At 30.8% G+C, this 11774-nt stretch overlaps 1 protein-coding gene and 1 long non-coding RNA gene across 2 annotated transcripts; both read right to left on the bottom strand.

The window, feature by feature from the left end:
- Window positions 1–991: 991 nt before the first annotated feature.
- Window positions 992–1558, bottom strand: LOC109150532. The gene is made up of 2 exons (XR_002049163.1): window positions 1294–1558; window positions 992–1175 (listed from the first exon to the last, which is right to left on the bottom strand). It is a non-coding gene; the product is annotated as an uncharacterized LOC109150532 (long non-coding RNA).
- Window positions 1559–4936: 3378 nt separating this feature from the next.
- Window positions 4937–9761, bottom strand: LOC109150526. The gene is made up of 8 exons (XM_019298457.1): window positions 9535–9761; window positions 8067–8168; window positions 7534–7970; window positions 7327–7400; window positions 7062–7207; window positions 6060–6650; window positions 5825–5956; window positions 4937–5617 (listed from the first exon to the last, which is right to left on the bottom strand). The coding sequence occupies exons 1-8, from the start codon at window positions 9676–9678 to the stop codon at window positions 4955–4957; spliced, it is 2289 nt and encodes a 762-aa protein (XP_019154002.1). The 5' UTR covers window positions 9679–9761; the 3' UTR covers window positions 4937–4954.
- Between the last annotated feature and the right edge of the window lie 2013 nt (window positions 9762–11774).

Genomic DNA, 11774 nt, shown 5'->3' with positions numbered 1-11774 from the left:
TTTTGGGCCAAGTGATTCTTTGTAAGACCGTTTGGGTTCTTTTGATGATATAAAGCATTCTCTTTTGAAAAAAAAAAAAATCTCATACATCCTCTCTTTTACTTTTTCAAAGAGATGTTCATCCCCAGTGGTCCATGCCGTATTATACTGCATGATTGGGATCCAAATAATATATGGCCTCGAGTTCACATAGAACCAATTTAGAAAATGAATTTGTTCATTAGAGATGTCAAAGCCTGATGTTATTAGTAGAAGGGGTGTCTCTCCAATGATTTAATCCCACCTAACATACATAAACATAAAAAATTCCCGTAATTACTATCGACTCTATATATGAATAATATTATACTGAACTGGACGAGATTAAATTATATATATATATATATATATATATATATATATATATATATATATATATATTAATCATTGTATTTAAATTTTAGATCCTTGTATCTGTATAATACGATATAATGATACAAAACTAACCACGTAATGAACAATTAAGTTCATATCTATGTCAATGCAAGCATGCACTATTTAATTGAAGAATAAAAGATTTAAAACAAATTTATATTTAAAAAATGTATATATGGAAAGGCTAATATGATGGCTCAACCAGCAAACCCAATCGCAATAGTAATAAACACTTCCTCATCCTTTAATTGTATGCATAAACACCGTAATAGCAATTAGGGCGGGAAAATCAAAGCTTATGAATGCTTCAACTAGCAAGAATCTACACATTTTAATCAATATAAAGCATACGGTATAATTTAATTTCGAAGCAGGAAAATAATATTAATTCAGAAAAAGTGGACCAATACAAATTCAATATATATATATATATATATATATATATATATATATATATATATATATATTTCACCGTAGAAAGTTAGATGAAATAGTTGCAGGCTTGCATGCAGCTTGTGCACCCAAATATAATATAATATTATAATATAACCCAGTTCAAAAAAAAAAAAATCAATAGTAAAAGTAAGCATATGATTCATTTAAAGCCTCACCGGTAAATGATATTGCTTGGGCTTTTCAAATATCTTTTCATCATCATCCTTGACATTAAACATTAATCTAAAAAGTTCTACCCTATTAGAAGAAGAATTGTGATACCATGCATGCCGCAACATTTGAAAAGATTCCTGTCTTTTTCTTTTCTGCATATATTGATACGAAAAACAATTGAAATATTAACATCATATCATATATAGTGAATCTTCAATAAATAAATTAAATGTGTAAATATTAAATGAAAACTTTATATATAAAACTAACCTAGTTCAGGAGAGAAAGTAGCCAGGATTTTGGCAATTAAAGCAGTTAGCTCCTCAAGTTCATTTTGATGGATACTGACAATTTTAAGGCCATATGTGCTCAAATAAGAACTAATCCAACATGCAACTCAATAAGCTAGTTATGTGTATAGTAACTAAGAAACTTTTACAATTAAATCTTACTTGAAGTGAGAACCACATGCAGAGACTGCACTGACATTAATAATAGTTGTGGCTATCCAATAGGCAGCCATTGGTAAGGCCAAAATTACTGATGGCGGGGGAGAGTAATATGGGCATTGCTTGAGCTCAACCACGCATTTGGTGAGTTCTAACACAGAACTCAAGCAATCCACTACTACTTTTTGGGTGAAGGAGGGTGGTGTCTCAACTAGATTATTTTGTCTCAGAGATCCCAACTTCTTAGCCAATCCTTCTAATTTGGAGCTGTCTTTGCATAGTCGGGAATCAAGAAGAATGTATTCTCCATAGATAATGGAGAAACCAGCAAGCATGAGGACCATCTTATCTTCCCAAGAATATCAACACAGCTTCCTCAGTACACCAATAGTGGTGGTGTGTTGTTGATTTTCCGTCTTAGCGTTCAAACCGGACACTATCTGAAAATTTAATGTATTATTAGAAATTATATTAGTAAATATAACAGAATCATCATCACATCAAATTAAATATAATGGTTAAGAATTGAATCACACCTCAATCGAAACTTGTCTGATATGATATGGAAGTTGTTCGTAAATATTATTGAGCTCTACTACTTGATTCAACGGCTCCACCATGACTTCATTAGTAGTACCCTAACCCCCGGCCAGAATACATACATACATAATTTAATTAAATATATGTTAAAACTAACCCAAAGCCTTAGCTTCATCAAGCCACTGCCATACATATTTGTATTATTAGCATATAAATTAATTAATTGAATTTAATAAACAACATTGTCTTTAGTCACAATTAGAATATATATAAGTTTTTATTCTAAATAGAGCACCATAGATGAAGTTTACAAATAATTAAACTACTTAAAATATTAGTTTTAAAATATCATGACTTGAAGTGAAAAGTAGAAGTAGAATGACAAACCATTCCGAGACGAAGAATCTTTTTCGCATCGCTTAAAATGAAATTGGTATTGAAGTGTCTACCGTCATGATTGTCTGTGGACAAAACCTGCTCTCTGATTATACTCTCCTCAATAGGCTGGCTGCTTAGTAGTGAGAGTGTCATTGTTGGTTGTGAAATTATGGTCTCAGATAGCAATAGAATTGAAGTTGGGTTGCAATATTGAACGGAGAAATTGGGGGATCCACGAGAGTGAGAGTAATAATAATTCAAATTGGTAGTTCAATAGAGGGGGGAAATGAGCTGAGGATGTGACAGTAGTGTATATTTGTGTTCACTCACCACAACACCAGGCCACTTATATAGTAACATTATATTATGTATATTTGAAGATGAAATGGATGAGAAGAAGATATATGTCACGATATCATATAATCAAAAAGTTGAAAAGCAAACTATTCTTATCCTTCCATGCACTCCAACAATATAATTATATTCATTGCTTTTGACAGCTTCTTATAAAATACTCCCATTTGATCCTTGTATATATTGAACACCAAGCTAATTATCATTGAATGAAAGAAATTAAAGGAGCTTAGCTTAGCTTACCTTGTATGTTAGCTCCATCTTTTTTAATTTGTATGTCTTTGTTGCATTTTTGAGGTACACCCAGTGATCGGACAAAAACCTTGGGACCATTCTTCTTCTTCTTCTACACTACACTCTTGAGATTCTAAAATCACATTTAAGCCTCACTAAAAGAATTTGATATTATTGTTAGCATTTTATTACAAACAATTAATTAATTTTCAAAACAGACTGATTAATTCATTCACTGATATAGAAAAGCATAAATTAAAGCACATTGAGTTTGGGGCAAAGGCTAATAACAAGTAAGCTTTCCCAAATATTATTTTCCCAACTTCATAACTACATACACTTTGAGGTAGGTAGAATTAATTTCTAATCCATTTATTATCTATTTTGACCATATAACATATTGCATTAAACATTTTACTAAGAGAACTTGAATCCAATTTAATTGGACCCAAATTGTAAGTGGATCCTACTTAAAATTAAACCATAAATTGATTACTTTAAATGTTAACTTAGCAAATTTTTCCAACACAGCGGTGCCATATCCAATCGATTATCATCCTTATTAAATTTATCAAGAATTTTATCAAACATTCTGAAAGTTGCTTAACAAACGATCATATAGTTTGCTAATCCAAGAGATTAAATCCGTCAAATATGACAAATTTAAAATTTAATACTTTTTGGTTAGATTTGATCATTTCATCGTTATGACCCATGAGTATAACATCCACGTATAAACATATAACCATATTATCATCTATCATGCATGTCCAATTGTCACTATCTTTTATCTTAAACCCATCGTTAATCATTGTGTGGTCAAATTTTTAGTGTCATTGTTTAGGGATAGGTTTTAAACTGTACAATGACTAAACCAATTTACAAACATTATTCTTTTGGCTAGCTTGGAACTATAAATCCCTCAGTTTATTCGATACAAATTTGTTCACACTAGTACAAAATTGAACATAGAAGATTGACCATAGGCCACCATTGTTAAAAGAATGGTTACCTAATCTTAGCCCAAAAATTCGCGGTGACAATTTTGTAAATAAGTGATCAATAATCTACCACCGTTGTTAGTTGTAATGGTTGCCCATTGTATTTTTTATATATTTAAAAAAACATTGATTTATAATAGACAATCCTTTCTAATAGAAATGGTTGCCTTAAAATAGAAATTGCTTTATAAGAGGCAACCATTTCTATTAGAGACGATTGTCTAATATTAACCCTAGATCTAATAAAGATCCCGGCCACGCACAGATCTAAAATCGATGAGAGGAATGAAGAAATATATAGTAACATTATATATTTTTTATGCTGAAATGGATGAGAGGAATGAAAAAATATGTCTAGATCACATAATTACAAAGTTGAAAAAACAAATTATTCTTATCCTCCCATGCATGTACTCATTGCTTTTGACTGCTTCTTGTAAAATACTCCCATTCGATCTTTGTATTGAACACCAAGCTAAGGCATATATACAAAGAAATTAAAGGAGCTTAGCTTAGCTTGTTAGTTCCATCTTTTTTGTCCTTTACATTTGTCTGTCTTTGTTGCTTTTATTTTATGACGACGAAAATTAAAACAATTTGAGGATTACATTAATTTATATTAAAAGTTAGAAACTAAATTGACAGTTGTAAAACAATTTAAGATAAAAATAGTATTTTTTTTTCCTATATTAAAATATAGTAGTATAGTTTTTTAATATTTATTTTAATAATAATGTAAGGCAAATTTTCTTAATCATTGAGCATTTATTAAATTAATTACACAACGCACTACATTTAACTAGTTGATTAAAACAAAGTTTTTAAAGAACAAAAGATTCAAAATATAATGACTATAAAGTTAAATTGAAATGAACATGTAATGTAATGAAAATTAGCATTAAGTTTTATAAAAGGTTTTTTTTTTTTTTTTTAAAGAAAAGCAAACACACTATAAAATACAAAATCTCAATAGTACTAATCTTTATTAGAGTCAACATCATGGCCATGACAACAAGTGAAAGTTAAAAACTTGTGCATACTACGAGAGCACTCATAACATGTTTCATTTTCAGGAATTTTGTCCAAGTTAATTGGATATTCGAGAGTACAACAAGAATGCCTATTCATGAAAATCATATCATCATGGTGGTCTTTGAATGCTTGTCCAAAACCTTTGGGGGCTATGTTCTCCTTCCATATTTGATATTCATTCATGACTCGCAACATTTTAGTTCCATGTCCACATACAATCACTTTTGCACCTTTGCATAACAAGGCCCATCCTTCAATTGTTGTATTGGTGCTTTCGTAGCCCAATAATTTTTTAAGCCCTTGCAAAATCTCATCATTGTTGTATTCTTTAACAGGACAATCAGTCACATCTAAATAATGAATTCTTGACAAAAACATATTTCGAAGACGAGTCCAAAACCACCATACACTTGCAGAATTGTGCAAAGGAGAATGACTCATTCTCTTTTCATCAATGATTCCTCTTATTTTCTTGTTTCTTCCAACATAGACCAACTCTATGTTTAATTGAGTTTTGGAGCCAACTTTGCCTACCTTAGAAGTGAATTCTTGAACCCATTTTATGTCATTTCCTCCATACAAAAAAATATATTTTTCCTCTTGAATCTGAAAAAAAAAAACAAACAAACAAAAAAAAACAAAAAAATAATAATAATAATAATAAACGAAAAAACAAAAAAACAAAAAAAAAAAACAAAACAAAACAAAAAAAAAAAAACAAAGAAAGAAAAAAAACATAACCGCATGATTAACGTGCAATTTCTAATATAAATTTTAAAAAATAAAAACAGAATTATTTAAAGGTGAGCATACCCAATCCTTTATCAGTTCGCCAATTGCTTGATAGGATTGAAATTTTGGTGCCAAGAGATTAAGACTCCAAGTTGTTTCTTGTTGCCACAAATCTTTCTCCCTGTCACTGCGATACGGAGTAGATTCCTCCAACTGAATAAGAATTAATGTGTGTTATAAAATGGTACATGCAGTACAATATTGAATTGAAAATTAATAATAATTGAAACAAAAAAGTACAACGTAGGTATCGTACCACTTTTCGTATCCTGCTGTCAACCAAGTCTGCCCAAGCATTTATCTTATCACCAATTTCACTTAAAAAATCATTAATCATTTCATCAATTTCAGGCAGAACACGATTAACGCCAATTGTCCCTTCTTTCACCTCCTTTGCCACCAAGCGAGTTATATTATATAATCTTTGTACTTCTATTGTATTTTCTTGAATATAATGAGGAGCCCAAGTGAGTATCATATGCATGACATTTGAATGAACAATTCTTCCCTTCCGATCTATTGAAACAAGGATAGCCTCTTCTCCCCATCGTCTCATCTTAAACTTTGAAAATAGCTCCTCTTTAATAAATCTAGTGAATTGTGGCAACAATCTTTTTGGTGGATCATTCAACAAATGTAAATTATGCATCCTCTTTTTTACTTTTTCAAAGTGATGTTCATCCTCAGTGGTCCATGCTACATTGTACTGCATGATTGGGATCCAAATAATATATGGGCTTGAGTTGTTGTAAAACCAATTTAGAAAATCAATTTGTTCATTAGAGATGTCAAACCCTGATGTTATTAGTAGAAGATCTGTCTGGTCGTTTCTCCAATAATTTAATCTCTAACATCATAAACACAAACAATATTTGCATTACTACCGACTCTATATATGAATAATATTATATTGAATTGGACGACATTAAATTTAATATATATATATATATATATATATATATATATATATATATATATATTAATCATTGTATTTAAATAGATCCTTGTATCTGTATAATACGATATCATGATACAAAACTTACTACGAACAATTAAGTTAATATATATATATCAATGCAAGCGTGCACTATTTAATTAATTTATTTTTTTAAAAGGGCATGCACTATTTAATTGAAGAATAAAAGATTTAAAAAAAATTATATTTGAAATATAATATAACCTGGTTCCAAAAAAAAAAAAAAAAAAAAAAAAAAAAACTAGTAGTAAAAGTAAGCCTATGATTAATTTAAAGCCTCACCCAGAAATTATTGCGCCATTGAAATATCTTTTCTTCATCCTCCTTGACATTAAACATTAACTTGAAAAGTTCTATCCTATTAGAGAAAGAATTGTGATACCATGCATGCCGCAATATTTGAAAAGATTCCTCTGCCTTTTTCTTTGCTGCATATATTGATAAGAAAAAAAAATTAGATATATTAACACCATATCATATATAGTTATCTTCAATAAATAAATTAAATGTGTAAATATTAAATGAAAACTTTATATATAAAACTAACATAGTTCGGGAGAGAAAGTAGCCTGGATTTTGGCAATTAAGGCAGTTAGCTCCTCAAGTTCATTTTGATGAACCCTGAAAAAAATTGAGGTCATATGTGTTTAAATAAGAACTAATCTCCTTTCAAAAAAAATAAGAACAAATCTCAACAAGCAACTAAGCGAATTATGTGTATCTAAGGAACTTTTACAATTATATTAAATCTTACTTGAAGTGAGCAACACAGGCACAGGCTGCACTGAGGTTAATGAGAGTTGTTACTATCCAATAGGTAGTCATTGGTAAGGCCAAAATTATTGATGGTGGGGGGAAGTAATATGGGCATTTCTTGAGCTCAACCACGGATTTGGTGAGTTCTAACACAGAACTCAAGCAATCCACTATAACTTTTTCGGTGTAAGAGGGTGGTATCTCAACTAGATTATTTTGTCTTAGAGATCCCAACTTCTTAACCAATCCTCTTAATTTGGTGTCGCCTTTGCATAGTCGGGAATCAAGAATGATGTATTCTCCATAGATAACGGAGAAACCAGCAAGCATGAGAACCATCTTATCTTCCCAAGAATACCAACACAGCTTCCTCAGTACACCAAGAATGGTGGAGTGTTGTTGAATTGCAGTCTTAGCATTTAAGCCGGACACTATCTAAAAAGTTAATGTATGATTAGAAATTATATTGAAAATATAACAGAATCATCTATCACATCAAATTAAATATAATGGTTAAAAATTGAATCGCACCTCAATCGAAACTTGTCTGATATGATATGGAAGTTGTTCGTAAATATTATTGAGCTCTACTACTTGATTCAATTTCTCCACCATGACTTCTTCAGTAGTACCCTAACCCCCGACCAAAATACATACATAATTTAATTAAATATAAGTTAAAACTAACCCAAAGCCTTAGCTTCATCAAGCCACTGCCATACATATTTGCATTATTAGCATATAAATTAATTAATTAAAGCGAAAATAGCACTTTTTTCGTTGAGTTATATATTTATAGCATTTTTTTCCATGAATTATTCAAGTGGCAATTATTTGACGGATTTTTGGGGAGAGGAGAGAGAGAAACTACCCGGTCTAACTGATATCAGATGAGATAATTATTTCTGATTATTCAACCCAATAGGACAGGAGTTACAATATAAAGCAAATAACAACTAACGTAATACTATCCTATCTAAGAGGGAGACTATAACAAAATGATCCTATTACAAGACTAGTCAAATACAATAATAATAATAACTTATAATATGGTTAACAATATTTACCCTTAAAATAAATATATCATTTATTTTTCTTCTCCAACAAATTATGACCACGATTTGGTTCAAACAGACACTATAGCAACCAAACTGAAATATTCCGATTTCAATTTAGAATCGAAATTTGATATTCAGTTTATTAAAATTGTGAACCGGAACGGCGAATTAATGTTCCGAACTGAAAAAATTAAATACATTTATTGTTGAATTTATACTATTTTTAAAATAAAGTTTGAACCGCCAGTTCCAACTGGATTCGGAACCGTGAATCAGCGATTCAAAATCAAAACCAAATCGCAGTCATATATACTTATATGTGAGAATCAGAATAAATGTAAAAAAGAACATATACTATTTGTAAATATTATAATTCTAATTTTAAGCTAATGCTAGTAGTTGTTCCAATTCGAACCGCCGGCTCGCGGTTCAGGATTCAGTTTTTTCGATTTATGATTTTAATAAATTGAAATCCAAATATTGGGTTATGAATCTGAATCATAACCGGAAACTTTCAATTTGATTGCTATAGTGTTCGGTTCAGTTAGAACCGAACCCGTAGTCATCCCTACGTATAAGTAATCATTTGTTGAGAGAAAAAAAATAAATTAAATATTTACTTTAAGGGTAGAAATGTCAATTTAATATATCATGGGGGAAAAATCACCACTTTTAGAATAATTGAGGGGACTAATGTGTTTACGTGAATAATTCAGAAAAAAAAATGTGCTATAAACATATAATTCAGGAAGAAAAATTGTCATTTTCCCTTAATTAAATTTAAATAAACAACATTGTATTTAGTCACAATTAGAATATATATAAGTTTTTATCCTAAATAGAGCACCATAGATGAAGTTTACAAATAATTAAACTACTTAAAATAGTTTTAAGATATCATGAATATAATTTAAGTGAAAAGTAAAAGTAGAATGACAAACCATTCCGAGACGAAGAATCTTTTCCGCATCGCTCAAAATAAAATTGGTATTGAAGTGTCTACCGTCATGATTGTCAGTGGACAAAACCTGCTCTCTGATTATACTCTCGTCAATAGGCTGGCTTCTTAGTGATGAGAGCGTCATTGTTGGTTGTGAAATTATGGTCTTAAATAGCAACAGAATTGAAGTTGGGTTGCAATATTGAACAGAGAAATGAGCTGAGGATGTGAGAGTGTATATTTGTGTTCACTCACCACGTACAACACCAGGCCATGCCACTTATATAGTAACATTATATGTATATTTGGAGAATTGGAGATGAAATAGATGAGAAGAATTGAATGAAGATATATGTCACGATATCAGATAATATTCAAAAAGTTGAAAAGCAAATTATTCGTATCCTTCCATGCACTCAAACAATTATATTCATTGCTTTTGAGAGCTTCTTATAAAATACTCCCATTTGATCCTTGTATTGAACACCAAGCTATATATGTAGTTCCATCTTTTTTAATTTGTCTGTCTTTGTTGCTATTATTTTATGAGGTGCGTACGCCCTGTGAGACAAGAACATTGGGACCATTCTTCTTCTTCTACACTACACTCTTTGATCGAGATTCTAATTTCACATTTAAGCGTCATTACAAGAATTTAATAGGGTGTTGTTATTTGCACCACCGTTTGACCAAAAGTGGGTATAAAATATCTTGAAATTGCAAAAAGTGAAAGCTTTTAATAATTACATAGGTGGTGTAAATAACCAAATGCGAGGTTCATTTTGCTATTTGCACCACCTTGGTCAAATTTGTAATTAATAATTTTTAAATTCAAAATTTAATTAATTAAAATATTTAAAAAAAAAAACAAAAAAAAAAACAAAAACCCTCGCCTTCTCCCGTGAGAAGGCCCGGGCGACCCAGGTAGCTTTCTATCTGGGTTGCCTTCTCCGGTGAGAAGGCAACCCAGGTGGCCAGGTAGAAAGCTACCTGGGTAGCCTTCTCCAGTGAGAAAGCGACCCACTGGGCTGCCTTCTCGTTGTCTTCTCCGGTGAGAAGGCAGCCCCTCGCCTTCTCACCGGAGAAGGTGAAGGGAATTTTTTTTTTTTTTTTTTAACTGGGCTGCCTTCTCCCGTGAGAAGGCAGCCTAGTGAGTCGCCTTCTCACCGAAGAAGGTGACGGATTCATCTTCTTTTTCTTTTTCTTTTTCTTTTTTTTTTTTAAATTAATATTTTGATTGTTAAAAAAATGAATAATAGATATTAATATTTGACCACATTTAATGATGGTGGAATTTTTTATTTGCACCACCTATACAGCTATTATACCTATTAAAGGGATGGTGTAAATAGCAAATTGAGTGGTACAAATAGAATTACCCAGGGTGTTGCTATTTGTACCACTCTCTAGTCAAAGTAGGTGTAAATCACATTAGAATTATAAAAATGACAAAAAATTAAACAATCTTATAGGTGGTGTAAATAATCATAGAGGTGTTTATATTGTTATTTACACCACTTGGTCAAATGTGATTTACTAGATTGTATTAATAATTTTTAATTAAAATTTTAATTAACTAAAGTATTAAAAAAAAAAAACCGCCTTCTCCCGTGAGAACGCGAGGGAGGTTTTTTTTTTTTTTTTTTAATTAATATTTTGATTTTTAAGTAAAAATAAATAATAAATATTTTTTTAAAATATATAATATTTGACTAAATTTAATGAAGGTGGTGCAAATTACAATTTTCTATTTACACCACCTATAAAGTTATCACGCATATCAAAGGGTGGTGTAAATAACAAATAGGATGGTACAAATAGAATTTCCCATAGAAAATCAATTCGATCGTTAGAAATGTCCACTGCTGGAATTCTGCATTTTTCCGACCACCAAAACGTGGTCGGAAAAGGGAGATTTCCGGTCAGAAATGTAGTTTCCGACCAACTTACCGACCATTTTATGGATTCGGAAAAATAATCCACGCTATTACCGATAACTAGTCAATGTGGTCGGAAATACCGATTTCTTTTTTAGGAGGTCGAGAAACTATTAGTTGTCGGATAAAAAGAGCGTATTTCCAACCATTGGTAGTCGATAATTGGTCGGAATATCATCCACCGGTAAAATTTACAAAGAAAAATTAAAAATTTTGAATTACCGGCCACTAGGTGGTCGGTAAGATTTACTAATTAAAAAAAATAAAATTTAAAATTCTACAAATACCAATGGCAATTTGGCTC

Source organism: Ipomoea nil, unplaced genomic scaffold (genome assembly GCF_001879475.1).
Source record: "Ipomoea nil cultivar Tokyo-kokei standard unplaced genomic scaffold, Asagao_1.1 scaffold2279, whole genome shotgun sequence".
Taxonomy (NCBI): Eukaryota; Viridiplantae; Streptophyta; class Magnoliopsida; order Solanales; family Convolvulaceae; genus Ipomoea; species Ipomoea nil.
This window is presented reverse-complemented; position numbering and strand designations above follow the sequence as displayed.